The following is a 15,789-nucleotide window of genomic DNA, read 5'->3' as shown; positions in this document are numbered from 1 at the left end:
GCTAGAATTTTTTTCGTCATGTTACTGTTGCCCCATAAACTGTCCAAGCAACAGTTTCAACTGCTTTCGTCATTTTACTGTTGCCCCAAAATGGATGCTTCAGTTTTTTAGCCCATTGATCCATAGCTGTTTTCCCCTTTATTTTTTTTCCTTCTCGTATAGGGATAATACCTTTTGGTATTCCTTGGGGCAAATCTTCATGGAGAGACCACCTGGTATTGGTATATATAGGTAGTTTTTTATAGATGTCTTTTAACTTCTGCCCAAAAATTCTTTAACCATCAACTCAAGTCAGATGTTTCTCACGGAAAGAATATCCAAAATCATTTTTAAAAAAATACAAAAAGTGATAGGGAGGATTATCTAGCTTTGGTTTTTCATGATTTTTTAAACAAACACACTGGAAGTCATTTCCCTGACAAGACAAGTGGAGAATGGAAAACCATAAAGGAAAACGTCTGGTAAATTAGAACAGAAACAATATCAAAAATAGAAAGTACACTTTTCCAACCAGTAGTGTTCGTACTGTCCTCTCCCAAGAGAAAATGCCGTAGCCTAATGCTAGGAGAAATACATGCCACATGCATAAGAGATGGAACTTGCAAATGCATGATATTCATATTTATAGACGTGAAATGGGGACGGATAGCTGAGGAAAGGCTACTGGTTCTTGTACCTCTTCTCCACTTCCTCCAAACTCTGAATCTCCTTGTAGTATTTGCATATACGATAAACACACCTGCAGGCACATATAATGGCTCATGACATGAAAGCAAATAAATAAATCAAGAATTTTCCAAACCATACATACCAGTAGAGAAGGCATGCTGAAACACAGAGAATCACATTCCTTTGAGCTTTGTAAATCTGCACAGCAAACCTCAATGATAAGCTTATGTAGATTCTAATATAATAAATAATAGCAGTTTGCAACATTCATTCAAATACATCTCCTAACACAGAGCCTCATGAGATGCATATCCCCACTTGAACTGGAAGTTTTCAGAATGATGCATTGCAATAAACCTCCAGTGGTTAATTTGAAAGTTAACTTTATGAGACAAAGTTCTACTTGGGGAAGTAGGTTGGGGGGGGAGTTTTGCATGTTCCTTCCATTTCAAATGAGCATGCAGTTATTTCTTTTAACACTAACTGCATTGACAACAACACTGACCCTGCCTATGGCCCCTATCCCCAACACACACATAGTGGAGAGTCCTAAATGAGAGAGATTGCTGGCTCAATTCTGTTCTTCCAGAAACAGTGGCATGTACGAACCACTTTCAGACTCCCAGGCAATACCTCTTTTTTGCAGTCAATGATAATCAAGCTGTTTGGACATTCATGATGCTAGACATAATAATCTACATCTTCCAAATCATACAATCATTTTACATATGAGAAAGACAAACAACTAAACCGCTTAATCCAAATAACGCCTTTTGTTCTATTCTGATAGCTTGATACATCTTGTAATGGCTCATTTAACTGTTCAAGCGAGGTTGCAATAAATTAACAGTACAAGACTTGTATATACACAAAACTTTGGAGGCAATAACAGAGGTTACGAATAGCATCCAACAAAGCTTCAAGTACTCAATAAACAAAGAGAAATCATCCCACTACTTCATAACCATAACATAAAGCAACACATCCCTGGCCACCCAAAAAAAAAAAATAAGATTCTTAGCAATTTGCCCACCCATTTAAGACAACCTGCACAATCCCAGCTAAAAAAAAATGTAATTTGTCAGGTCCCTAGTCCCTGTTCTATTCATTTTCTCTAATTCCTTCAATGAATTTAACGGTTCCTGGATAAAGTTTATTAACAATCGCAAATCACAGCAAACCCATGAAATGTTTCTTAAACAGAGAGAGGAGAAAGAAGAGGAAGAAGAAGAAATCAGCAATCAGATCAAAACAACTTACAGATTTCTCATAACGATCTCTTTCAGAAGCAGTGCAGCTCTCACCGGCACACATCAATCGATGTTCATTCTTCCAATATATATCTATCCAAAACAAAAACACAACCAAAGCCAAAATTTAGAAAGCCGAAAAGAAAACAAAAGCATTCAAAGAGAAACGAAAAACAAACCCAGGAGCTGAAATCCGGCAAAAGGAACAATAAAGAGAGCCGGCTGGAGTAGGAGTGAGATGAGGGAAACTAATCGGTCCTTTAGTAGCTTAGGCGAGGGTAATGTTAAGAGTGCCGCTATAGCTGCCTCGGCTGCCACCACGTACGTCAGTATCATCCATTGCAACGCCATTTTCCTTTTCCTTGTTGCCCTCTGATTCTTTTTCTTTTTCCTTCGAAGGACCGACGGTAGAGGTTTATTCTGGTTTGCTCAACAAGCAAGGTTTTTTTAAATTATTATTTTCTTTCTTTATATTTTTTATAGATCTTTAAAGCTTGATTTTGTCATTTTCGTTATGGGCCGTTCGATTGGGAATGCTGAGTTAGAGAGAAAACTTAGCAGCCAGTGTTTGCGAAGCTCCGGATCTTAGTTTATTTGTTACGTGATTGTGATTATTTTTTAAAATTAGTTTTTATTTAATTATAAATAATAAATTATAAAGTTTAATTATTAATTAATTAAATATTAAAAAAATTAAAAAATTAATTAAAAGAATTAAAAGAATCTCAGTTAACCCAAGTTAATTCGTTAAATATATAACTGAGTCATGAAAGAAGATTATAAAAAAATTAAAATAAATTATAAAATTAAATTTTCAATCAGTATAATATAAAATGATAAAATAAAAAAATTAATTAAAAAAATTTAAAAAATTTTAAATGGATCGAGTTAACTATTTAAACTTATAGTCCATGTTATAAGGTTAGGATAACTTATAGAAAACATACAAATTATAAAGTTTTATTTCTAATAAATTTAATTTTAAATAATAAAATTAAAAAATATATGTTATTTTGTTCAAAAGGAGGTGAATAATAAATTTATTTTAATTTTTAATTTTTTTAATTTAAAATTCATGATCAATCTAGTATTAAAAAATAAAAAATAAAAAATAAAGGTTGAATTTGTTTTGGTGCTAATTTTCAGGTTAGGATCCTTTTCTCTTGCCTTCGCCATGTTTTGGTTGGTCTCGCTTATAAGTTCATTCCTTCGTTACCATGAGTATTCATCGTCTTCTTAATTTCTTTAATCTTTATTTCTCTTTTAAGTGCATTCTTAATGTTTTCGTTATTTTTTTTCATCTGATGTTTATATTTTATGCCAAGAAATGACGTCATATTGAAGAAAAATCAACATAAAAATTAATGAATATATTAACAAAATTGTTTGAGTAATTTGAGGTCAAATTGATAAGATTTATAGGTTTGATATTTAATTAAAAATGAGTGTGTAAGTTAAGGATTAAATTAAGGTTTTTCCAATATTTAATTTAATGCTATGATGACTATAAGAGTTATGGCATTTTTATTCTTCTTGTATTTGAAAAGAGCTAATTGGTGTTCAAAAAACATTCAAGCTATAGAAATATTTATGTTTATTAGAATAGTGTAATGTTTTTTTTTTTGGCTGTTTAGCTCTTTTGATTTTTTACCTAAAAAACTTAGCGGTAGTTTTTAAAGGTATAAGAGTCTTTTCACATTGTTTATATATTATTTTTAAATTAATTAGAGATAAATAATTCTTTTCCAATATTAATTACATAATAAAATAACTAAAATACTATTAAAACTAAGAAAATTAAGCATGATGATGACGTTAAAGGATGTTTTTGTATTTTATAATAGTTTTTTCATTGTTATAATTTAAGTGAAGATACACTTTGATATTTGACAAAATATAAAAAGCAATAAATAATTAAAATACATAATAAAACTATAAAAATACACTTAAAATAAAATAAAAATTTAAGTCTAGGGTTAATAGGTGTTTTTGGTTTTCCACAATAAATTTTTTATAATTACAAAGTCAACTCAAAAATAATTTTGTATTTGATTAAATAAAAATATAATCACACGTGTATAGTACTTGGAGGTGCGTTAGAGGCGTTCATGTCTTAATCTAAATGGAAAGAAGAGGATTTTCCACTGGGATTTTGATCTTTATTTATTTTTATTATTATTTTATGAAACACAAGAGATTTATTAAAACAACTGTTACAGCTGTTAAAAGCACGGCTTAACGGGGAGAAGAGTAGATAGAAATTCAGAAATCCATATTTATTATAATCACTACAAGCTGAGCAGACATGGCCGCACGCTAGTTTGATTCCTTCATGGAAGCCATGAATATCCTGGCTTGATGTGGTCCACTTCCGGCAGTGCTGCCATTGGATATTCGAAGATGGGTTTTTCACTCTCCAAGCTGAGCTTCTTGCCCTCTTGATATTCGAAGATCACTTCTTATTTCAGATGCTAAAAAATACATAATGTTAGCAATAATGAAGATCTCTATATTTATTTTCTACGTTCCTTTTTTATAATTTTGATGCTTCTTTTGTTAAGCCGAGATCAGCCATTGAAGCCTGCCCAGTTTTGGCATTGTTTGCAGCCCCAGCCGTGACAGGAGTTAGAACTGACTCTTTGATGTAGCCGGAACTGAGATAGTCTGTGATTTTAAGTGGTTAGCTGTAAATTTACAGGACTAGATGATAATTTGACTCAAACATATATTACAAAATTATTTATTTATGAATTAAAAGTTTAAGATGAGATCTAGTTATGCTAAATTAGACTACCTGCGAAACTCAATTATAGTCTTCTTACACAGCAGGTTATTTTGATCTCCTCTCACTCACACACACACACATAGAGAAGAAGAAGCAAAGCAGGTTATTTTGATCTCCTCTCACTCACGCACACACACAAAGGGAAGAAGAAGCAAAGCAAATCAAATATTGTTTTTAAAAAGCCATAAAATCAAGCATTTACAGTTTATTCTATGGGGAAAACTAGATATGGCAGCTTATATATCCGTTCTTTCACAGAAAAGACACAGTAAAAGAATACCTGGAACAAGTATGGCGAGAGATGAAACATCAAGGTGGAGGAGGAGGAGAAGGTGTGGATGAGGGGAATGAAGCCTGGTCCGAGAGAACTCTTAAACTCCGGCCATTCCTTCAGTTTACCTGTTTTCTCGAGTCAGGCTACATTCCCCCACATCCCCACTTTCCTGAAACACTATGCCGTTTCATTTTGAAACTGCACCATCGTTTTTTTTTTATTGCAGAGGAGAAAAAACAAGTTGCGTAACTAGAAGGGAAGTGATGGATCCACTTGGTTTCTGTGGTGTTAAATAGAAGTTCTATTCGTTGGACTGTTGACTTTGGAGCTCTACTCGTGGAAGGTTGGTGCTTTCTTTATCGTTAAGGCTTGCCAAAATTGATTCTTATGTTTAATATTCCATGGAAGGTTCAATTTCCTTCTTTTGTTTTACAAGAATTCCCAGATTAATCTACATAGGTGGATGCATCATGAAGAGCAACTGGATTTTCCATGAACAAATAATGAAGAATAAAAGAACTTGCTGGCCATGGTGGAATCGAAAGAAACGAAAGTTAATCTTGTATAAAATATAACCCACTTTAATAAATTTGATCAACTACAAATAACCAAGCATTTGTGAATGATGTTAAGTGAATCATACTCTTCTTTCATTTTATGAAATACAATATAATATTTTTATTTGAAGATAAAAGATATTATCAAACCAGGTTACTCGTGAACGAGACCCATGAGCTTTTTTTGCATTATTTGCTGGCATCGCTAAGCGTTAATTAAATGATAATGTCATCTGTCATTAGTGAACTAAATGGTTAAGAGATGATAAGTTTGACTATGACCCTTTTGTTTGTGAATTTTTTTTTTGGAAAGTAGTGTTTTGGCAAGTAGATTTCTAAAAATTAAATTATTTTTTTTATATTTAATAGTATCATGAAAAATATATTTTAGTATTTAGTTATTTTATGAAAAATAAACTGAAAAATAATTTATTAATATTTTATTTTAAAAAAATTATTAAAATAATGGGGAATAAATCTTACAAATTAAGAGGTTAAATAAGAATGAAATTAAAAAATATATAATTTTATCTCAAATAAAATAAATAATAATCAAAATAATGAAGATCAAATCGAACAAATAAAAAAAAATAATAATCAAAATAATGAAGATCAAATTGAACAAATAAAAAAAAAGATGATGAAATTAAAATAATTATAATTATAATTTTATAAATTATTTTAAATAACATTCAAAAGAATAAGAATAAAAATTGATAAATAAAAAATTTTAATTAAAAAAATGATAAGAGAAAAGTAAATAACAATCATAAAAATAGGAACCAAAGTTAATATAAAAATCAAATTAAATCAAATTTTAAGGGGTGAAATTTAAAAAAATAAATTCAAAAAAATATATATAGCAATCAAAAGTTTAAAAACCAAATTTGATATAATCAATAAATAATATGATATTTTTAAATTTTCTACAATTTCTAAAAAAAAAATTGTTCAAAATAAAAGAAAAATACTTTTCAAAAAACCAAGAGAATTTTTTTTATTAAAAGTATTTTTTATTAATTTTTTATATAATAAATAAATATAAAAATTAATTTTTAAAAAATCACGGGGTTGAAGTTAAGTTTTTAGGGAATTTGGTGAAGAAGTAAAAGATATTTCCTCAAAGCATAAGCATGTCCATGTCCAAAGGCTTCATCTATGCTGGGTTTGAAGGCTTGTGATTGGGTTGCTAGCTCAGAGATATGGACAGATGTATTGGGTTAGAGCTGCATGAAAACTTCTCTTCATTGGTGTTGCTTCCAGCGTTCAACGAAGAGATATATGGAGGCATCGGTTGGTTATCTATCCTCAGAAGTGAAATCCAGTTGCTCTGTGGCAGATGTCATTGAGACTTTAAGAGTAGAAGCCAGAACTGAGCAGAATTAGGATCAAAATTGTAGCTTAATTGGTCATTCATCATGTTTAATTGGAAATCTCATCCTCAATCACTAATCAAAATTGTAGTTTTACATTCGTTTTTGATTGAAGTGAGGATAATTATAGCGTCTCTCTTGTAATTCTTACCAGATGTCATTGAGACTTTAAGAGTAGAAGCGTCTCTCTTGTAATTCTTACAATTTCTACGAAGAGGAACCACCCTAGATACAAGAGTTGGTAGAGTTTGCTTCTTCTTCTTCTTTTGTTACATTGATGATCATATATGTATAATCTTCCATTTGGTTAGTTTTTAGGAGCTATTTACTTGATTGTTTTGTGTTGTGAGTGTAAATGATTAATATAAAATATTATTGGAATCGTAAATAATAATTTAAGTTTTTGAATTAAAATAATTTTTAATATAGTATTAGAGTTTCCGAATTAAATATTTGAGAGTTTAAATCTTGTTATTTTTATTGTCATAATCTAATTTTTTTTATTTTATTTTATTTTGTAAAAATAATTCAAAAAATAAAATGAATGAAGAATAAATTGAAAATTTAGGAACTTAATTAAATTTAAAATTAGTTTAATTAATTAAATAAGAAGGAAGAAATATTAAAGTTTGGGAATGATTCAGGTTAAAATTGCAAGAAATTAAAATTTAAGGGTCATTTTGTAAATGACGCTAAATTTCAGGGTTCCAATTAAAATTTAACCAGGGGCTGGATTACACAATTTCAGGACTTCAGTGACCAAATGTATAGCCACTGCAGAGTGGAAAACGGCGCCGTGTCATAAAACTGTTTATCGCCTTCTCCGTACAGCTACCCATTATCCTCCACGACGCCCTCTCCGTAGGCCACGATATGGTGGCCAACAGTCCTAACTCTTATCAAAGACAGTAGCGAACGTGCCCCATTATCTTGAGGCATGAACGCACGAACAGAGGCCATCCTCTGGCTTTATAAAAGCCAGAGAAGGCCACGAACAAAAGTTGGGTGTGGGGGTGGGTGGGGTCGAAGGAGAAGAGAACCGCACAGGGAGCACACAACAGGGAGAAAAATAGGAAAAACAGAAGAAAAAGGAAAAACACAGACAAGCGAAAACAGGGAGGCCGAAAACGCGAAAAAACGGTGGACAGAGAAGGAGAACCCATAAAGAACTGAGGACGAATTGGGGAAAAAAGCCAGAAAAGCAGGGAGGGAAGAAAGAAACCAGTAGAGAGAGAGAGAAGGACAAAGGAAAATCAGAGGACGCAAACAGGGGAGAGAGAGAAGGAAGCGAGGGGAAGACCAAGGGCGAACAACACAGGGAAACCGGATGATGAACTGAGAGAACAAAATGAACAAAGACGAACGTGAAGAACAGAAAACAAAACAACGAACTGAGAGAACGAAAAGAAAATAAAAACCACGGAGAACAGAAACAAGAAACAAGGGACAGACAGAGAAAGGCCACGAAACCATAAATCACACAAGGCAAGACATAAACAGAGAGGGAGCACTACCCCGGGTCTTCGTCCTCCAACTGCGTCTGAAGCAGGTCAGTCCCATTTCATCTCTTCCCCCGTTTTTACAATTTAATTCACTTGGCACTGTAGCTTTGATTTAATTAACTCTCTTTGCTGTGCTGCACGCGTCATGCGTGCTCCTCTGCCCAGCCGCATCACTGACGTGGGCCGACCGGGCTGGCCCGGCTGGTACATCCCAGCCCGTACGGGTTGGTCCAGAGCCAGTCTAAAAAAAGCTTGTCTTGGGCCTCAGGTCCAGCTGCCCCAATTCTCTTTATTTTAGTTCCTTTTATTTTAATATTTGACCAAACAATTTTTTTAATATAAAAAAATTTCAAAAAAAATTTGTAGAGGGTTTTTTTTAGGGTATTTCACTATAAATTTGATCTATGAATTTTTACTATGAAATTTGGCATTCGATATATTTATTTTTTCTTTTTAAAATAAAAAATACATTTTGTTTTTTCTTTCTTTCTTTTTAAAATAAAAATAAAAAAGATGTGTATGTTTTGTTTTATATTAATTTTATGGTTGAATAACATTTTTTTCTATATAATATTTACTAACATTATAATTAAAAATATTTGTAATTAAATATTTTTTGATATCAAAATCAGTAATATTATAAATAAACCATCAAATATAAAAACACAACAAACCCTTAATAATTTAAAACAAAATTATTAATGTAATTTATTTCAAATAAAATATTTAAAAGATTAGAATTTTTATTTATTATAATATTAGAAAGCGATTTCTCAAATAAGATAATTAACAAAATTAAATATAAAATAGTGATGATTTATGGAAGTCAAAACCATTCTTGAAATCCAATGTCACTGATTTGCATTAATAGCTTGAAGATTATTTCTGTCGTGAAGAAGCCTTTGAGTGCTTAATTTCATTGTCGGGGATTGCTTTCAAGGGTTTCTTTTCATTTTCTAAATGCTTTGTGTATCTGTCAGAATGTTTGAGTTAGCTGTTGTGTTTCCTTTTAGTGGTGGATCTACAATTAAAAAAAAATAGTAAAAGCATGAAAATAATACTTTTGATGTTTGTGTTTTGTGCTGACTACACCACACAGCAAAGATAAACGCATCTGCTAACCCAGTTGAATTGTTTTTTGTTTTCTCTGCAATAAACAGTTGAATATTAAAGTAGAATTCCATGTGAGGAAGGTGAGTCGAAGGGGCAGGCTCCCCGGAAGGATGAGCTCAAAACTTTTAAACAAATACGACTTCGTATTATTTATAATTTATAATTTATAATTTATTTTTTTTGTTCTAACATGGGATGAAGTTCGAGAGTCAAATTGACCCAAGACTGGAAGAAGGAAGAGAGGATAACTGAAACAGGCATCCTTAATGATCACATGTTTAAATGATAACAGGCATGTTTTTTTTTTTTCTAGGAAAATGCGAACGCCTGAATATTCAAATGGTTGGCACCGTTTATTAGAATTTTAATTCCATCGGACTTTTCGCATTTAAAAGCCTACGCAATGGAACACCATCTGCTTAGCGCAGTCCTTCTGGCCTCCCACGCGCGGCCTGCAAATTCCCTCTTCCGGGTCCCTCGAGACAAAAACCACATGCCAAAAAACCGGGCATCGCCATGGCCAGTTTATTACCGGTGACTTCTTTTTTTTTGTTTTCCTTTCATTTCCTTTTTTATTTTTAAAAAGCTAAGTTTAGCACTTGTTGTTGTTATTGGTGTTTTAGGATTTATCCTTTTAGTTTTTATTTTTTATTTTAATTATTTTTTAAAATTTTATTTGTTTTCAATTTAACTTTTTAATTTTAATTTATACATATAATGTTTTTCAATTTGATCCTTTTGATATTGATTTTTTTTCCTAGCTCCTATGTCAAAGTTTTTATAATTATTAATTTTATTATTTAAATCAAGTTTTTTTTCCCAATAATAATAGTATTAATTTCAATTTAATCCTTATTTTTTTTATTTCTTATTTGTTTTTTTATCAAAGTTTTTATAATTTTTAATTTTATTATTCAAATCAAATTTTTCATTTTTCATTTTAATGATAATAATTATAGTTGTAATAGTAACATTGATAATAATACTAAAATATTACTAATAATACTAAAAATATTATTAAAATAATAATAATAGCGATAACAATAATAATTATGATAATAGTATTAGTCATAGTTTATTATGATGGTATTAGTGGTTATGATATCAATAATTATAATAGTAATAATAATAATCATAATAATAATTTATTATGATAATAATAGTGATTATCATATCAATAATTATGGTGATGATAATAATAATAATAATAATTAAAAAAATAATATTAATAATAAATGATATTAGTAATAGTAATAGTATTAATGTTAATAAAATAATAATAATAGTGGTGATAATAATAGTAATAATAATAGCATTAATATTAGTAGTAAGTATAATAATATTTATAATAACAATGATAATAGTGATAATAATAATAAAGATGGTAACAGTAATAGATAATTTATTATTTAATGTTAGATTTATTAAAAATTAAGTTTCATTAATTTTTATTTTTATGTATAATATTTCTAGTTTAGTAATTTAAGTTATCAGTTTGAAAAGTTGGTATGGTGTAAAAAAAATTTATATTTTGTTTTATTTTTTTAATTTCATGTTCACTATTAGTTTTTAAAATAAAAACTAATTTTCTTTGAATCTATTAAATAAATAAATAAATTTGATTTTATATAATTTGATTAAAAACCCGTACTAAACAAAAATACAAGTCAATGGGGATTGGAAGAAAATCAATTATATATTCCCATTTGATGGATGTTGAAGGAGACAGTGTAAAAAAATCGATTATATATTTCCATTCGATGGATGTTGATGGAGACGATGCATGTAGGCCTAATTTACATCAATTTAGTCTGCCACGCACTCTATGAACTCAACATCAACTAGCTAAAATAGAAATAGGAAGAGACAGGGAAGCATCGCCCCATGGAAAATAAGCTGCAAACGAACAAAAATGATTATGCTAGCTTTGCTTGTGTGCTATAATAATAAATAAATAATCTTCCATGGTGATGTCGATGTGCATCATCACCATCATGGTTGATTTTAAATCATCGAAATTCCCAAGTCTTGAAAGATATTTAAAAACGGCTAGATTCAAGTGACTCATTGTATATGTCTATGGCCGCCTTTGTCAGCACCCTCCATTGTTAGTGCAGCAGCTTCTTGTTCTCTTCCTTGCTAAAGCAGTTCTTTGTGTACAGGCTTCGTTAATCCTTAATTGATAGCTCAATCTAATTGAATTATTAAATTTTATTGAATTGAAATCTGGCTCCGATATGGTTTTAAGGATTCCTCTCCTGTAGAGCTTGAATTAAGAGATTTGTTTTTTTTATAATTTTAGGTTTGAATTTTTTATTATTTATATAATGATTACTAGATACTTATATAATTATTAATTTTAAAATTTATATGATTAATCATAATACAGTAAATTAATCTAAATATTTATATTAATTTTTTTTTTAAAAAAAGAATTTCTTTAGTGGAAGTCACAACTATTATGAACCAGAGAGTTGACCTAGAGATGGGAATTTATTGAAAATGTATTCAACAGTGACATCTCGAGTCTTTAGGCTAGATTTCTAGCTCGGAAATTACGAGGAAGAACACTATTAATTATTTCCAAGGATCCCAAAAGTCGAGAGAATTTAGTGTTTACTAATGGAGGAAAGGATAAATCCTATTACTTTTTTTTCTTTTTTCTAGCCATCGGAGTATTGTTTAACTAGTTCTTAGGTATATGGAATCTCTTGAGAGTAGAAATTTTATAATTATTTATATTTGAATATGTTTATTGATAAAAAAAATCATGTAATCAATGTCTTTGAATTTGAATTGAAATTATAATAGGAGATGTTAAATGCACTTAAACGTGAATCTCCTTATCCATGTTTAAATAGCTAGAAAACTATTGGAACAAACCCCAAATTAATCCTCCAACTATCAACTAATTCTCAATTGGATTTTCGAATTGTATATTTTCATATTAGGTATTAAGGTGTTGGAGGTTCCTCAGTCCTAATCTATGTTAATAATCTTGTGAAAAGTATGACGTTTTCCATTAAAAATGTGGGGGATTTCATATGCAGAAGTATTTGGCCCGCTTTTCAACCATAGTTATGTAAAAAATAAATTTTAAAAAATAAAATAAATATTATTTTAATATATTTTTAATAAAAAAATATCACTATCTCAAACATCTCAAACATGTACTTAAAATACACTTGTAAAATATATCATACATCACCAATATAACTTAATTGAAAAAAATTTAGTTATATAAGTGCATTAAGAATCTGTTTAAAATATCAAATTAATTTGATATTTTTCTCAAATTAATTATATTCTTCGAAAATTATGTTCCGGAAAAAAATAAAAAAATTATTATTAAAAAATAAAAAAATAATGATAAATATAGCAAATGTAAAATGATAAATATGTCAAATGTAAAAAAAAAAAATCACATTTGTCACGGCCATAGTACCTGATACAGTAAAAAATTAAACAAAAGATTTTAATTATGTAATTTCTAAGTGAAAAAAATAGTTAGACCTAATCCCTTATTCATTGCATTAATTTCCTTCTTTGGCGCCACTTGATGCTGGCTTCACGATATTAAAGAGAATCATCCCAGCTTTATCCCATCTATCCCACATTATTAATATCAACAAGAGGCCCTATCTTAGATTAAATCGGGCCAATTGCATTATTTTATTTGTTATTATAATCACAATTATATAAATACCAACCCTTTATAATTTGCAAGGAAATAGTTGAAATGTCTTCGGCTCAATCTTGCACATACCGATTCCATTCTCTCAAAAATTAGGTCAACAAATCTAACCTAGCTCATAGCTTGAAGTTTAAAGGGAAGAGCAAAGTATCTTGCGATACAAAATGAGGAAAAGATAAGAACAATGGCTGCTTATAATGGATATGATGGGCGTAGTAACATTTGTACCATGGACTATAGTATAACCACTTTATGCAAAATATTGTGGGCAATTTGGGTGGGCGTGAATAATATTTGTATTGTGGATAATATATTTTTAGATTAGGCCACGGAAGAGAGTCCATCAACTTGAGATTCATTAGCAATTACATATTTGTATGTGAGTTGGGGTGCACTATCATTTCTAGAAAATTACCTATTCTAATAACACTCGTTTAATTTTGAATTTTTTTATGAATCCGGTGCATTATACTAAATACAAGGCATTAAATCGTGGTTTTGATGATTTTTTAATGAAGAAATATAATTATGTAAAGGTTATGGTTATGTTGTGTAATGTGCAAAATATTAAAAATTAACTAATATGATTAGTATATTAAGATTGGTACTTGTAAAATTATATACATTTACCTGTATTAATTATGAATAATTACATAAATAAAGAAATCTTAATAGTAATAATAATAATAATAATAATTTACTGAAAAATAACAAATTTCTAGGGCCATGACTATTTTATGACTGGATAACCACAACACAAGACCAATAATTATATATGATTTCCATTTACTTATAACACTTAATTATAGCATTATAAAATGATAATAAATTAAATTAATTGTAGATTAAGATTGGAATTAAAAGAAAACGAAATGGCTGGTGATTATATTATTAAATGGATGCACTGAAAAGTAGCCACCATCAATCAAACGGCACTCCTCCTAGAAAACAAAACTCTTCTCAAGTTTTAGACACCCACCACGCCCTTCCTTCCACCATCCTTCCAAAAGACAAATAATAAAAATAAATAAAAAATATAAATCATCCACGTGCTTTTCTTGTTTCCACTTGTATAAGAATCCCCCACTTCCTCATTTCCTTCAACCACTCCAAAAGCATCACACATTTTCCCCTGACCTCATGGCCGTTGTCCGTGAACGCCGTCAGATTAACCTCCGTCTTCCCGAACTCTCCGACTGCCGCCCCCGCTTCCCTTTACCTCTCGCTCCCACATCCACCACCACCACCAGCAACAACTCCTCTAACATATCGTGCAATGATATTGAGAAAATACATGTGCTAGGCCATGGTAATGGTGGCACGGTCTATAAAGTACGGCATAAGAGAAATTCGCAAATTTATGCAGTTAAAGTTGTGCATGGAGATAGTGACCCACTAGTCCGCCGCCAGATCTACAGAGAAATCGAGATCCTTCGCCGAACAGATTCTCCCTATATTGTTCAGTACCATGGAAGTTATGAAAAACCATCTGGGGACATCGTGATTGTGATGGAATACATGGAATTGGGGACACTTGATTCAATTCTGGAAAAATATGGTGCGTTTGATGAGTCCAAACTGTCACATGTGGCGCGGCAGGTTCTGCATGGTCTTAGTTATTTACATGGCCAGAAGATAATTCATAGAGACATCAAGCCTTCGAATTTGCTGGTTAACAAGGACATGGAAGTGAAGATTGCTGATTTTGGTGTTAGTAAAATCATGCAACGTACGCTAGATGCTTGTAATTCCTATGTTGGTACCTGTGCTTACATGAGTCCTGAGAGGTTTGATCCTGATACCTATGGTGTGAATTACGATGGTTATGCCGGTGATATTTGGAGCTTGGGACTTACTCTGTTGGAACTTTATTTGGGTCATTTTCCATTTCTTCCACCGGGTCAAAGACCCGATTGGGCTACTCTTATGTGTGCTATTTGTTTCGGTGATCCGCCGAGCTTGCCGGAGGGAGCATCTGAGGAGTTCCGGGACTTTATTCAGTGTTGCTTGCAGAAGGAGTCTAGTAAGAGGTGGACGACATCTCAACTATTGTCTCACCCTTTTGTATGCAAAGATCCAAGTTCCGATTTAGTGGACTTGTGATTTGACCCGAATGCCCAGTTAATTTTTTGGGCTGGGAACGTATTTTTGGAATTCTCTTTCATTTGTACATTCTCTTTTTTATCTGAAGAATCTTTTGTAGCTTCTGTTCATTCGAGCAGTGAAACTGCTCTTGAAATGAGAGGATTTCTTTTTACATCATTTCTATTCTTACACCTTTATATATATATATATATATATATATATGCTTGTTTGCTTCTGGAAGAGCTAATCATGGCAGCCATTATCAAATGGTGTCAAGACATTTACAGGACCTAGGATTTTTATATGATTCCATCCATGCGTAGCGATTTCAGTCACATTTCTTGTCGTGGATTAATTTAATTAATTTGAGGCAGGATTATACTGTCTTTGCATTCAAAAAATGTTTTGAAAAGTTTTTAAATTTTTAGTACAAATTATTTTTTTAATATAACTTTTTTTTAATATAACTTTGGATTGTGCTGATATT

The 15,789-nt window shown here is 30.8% G+C and overlaps 2 protein-coding genes and 1 long non-coding RNA gene across 3 annotated transcripts; 1 reads left to right on the top strand and 2 right to left on the bottom strand.

The window, feature by feature from the left end:
- Nucleotides 1-437: 437 nt before the first annotated feature.
- Nucleotides 438-2,361, bottom strand: LOC105142038 (uncharacterized). Its single transcript, XM_011049488.1, has 4 exons — nt 2,099-2,361; nt 1,930-2,012; nt 812-867; nt 438-739 (listed from the first exon to the last, which is right to left on the bottom strand). Exons 1-4 carry the CDS (start codon nt 2,268-2,270, stop codon nt 661-663), a joined length of 390 nt encoding a protein of 129 aa, XP_011047790.1. The 5' UTR covers nt 2,271-2,361; the 3' UTR covers nt 438-660.
- A 1,749-nt stretch (nt 2,362-4,110) lies between these two features.
- Nucleotides 4,111-5,225, bottom strand: LOC105142039 (uncharacterized). The gene is made up of 2 exons (XR_845498.1): nt 4,985-5,225; nt 4,111-4,390 (listed from the first exon to the last, which is right to left on the bottom strand). It is a non-coding gene; the product is annotated as an uncharacterized LOC105142039 (long non-coding RNA).
- A 9,019-nt stretch (nt 5,226-14,244) lies between these two features.
- Nucleotides 14,245-15,477, top strand: LOC105142037 (mitogen-activated protein kinase kinase 9-like). The gene has a single exon (XM_011049487.1). The coding sequence runs from the start codon at nt 14,358-14,360 to the stop codon at nt 15,318-15,320; it is 963 nt and encodes a 320-aa protein (XP_011047789.1). The 5' UTR covers nt 14,245-14,357; the 3' UTR covers nt 15,321-15,477.
- Nucleotides 15,478-15,789: the final 312 nt, after the last annotated feature.

The sequence above is a fragment of the Populus euphratica genome, unplaced genomic scaffold, assembly GCF_000495115.2.
Source record: "Populus euphratica unplaced genomic scaffold, PopEup_1.0 scaffold193.1, whole genome shotgun sequence".
Taxonomy (NCBI): Eukaryota; Viridiplantae; Streptophyta; class Magnoliopsida; order Malpighiales; family Salicaceae; genus Populus; species Populus euphratica.
Note: the sequence above shows the minus strand (reverse complement) of the source record. Positions and strands in the feature narration are given on the sequence as shown.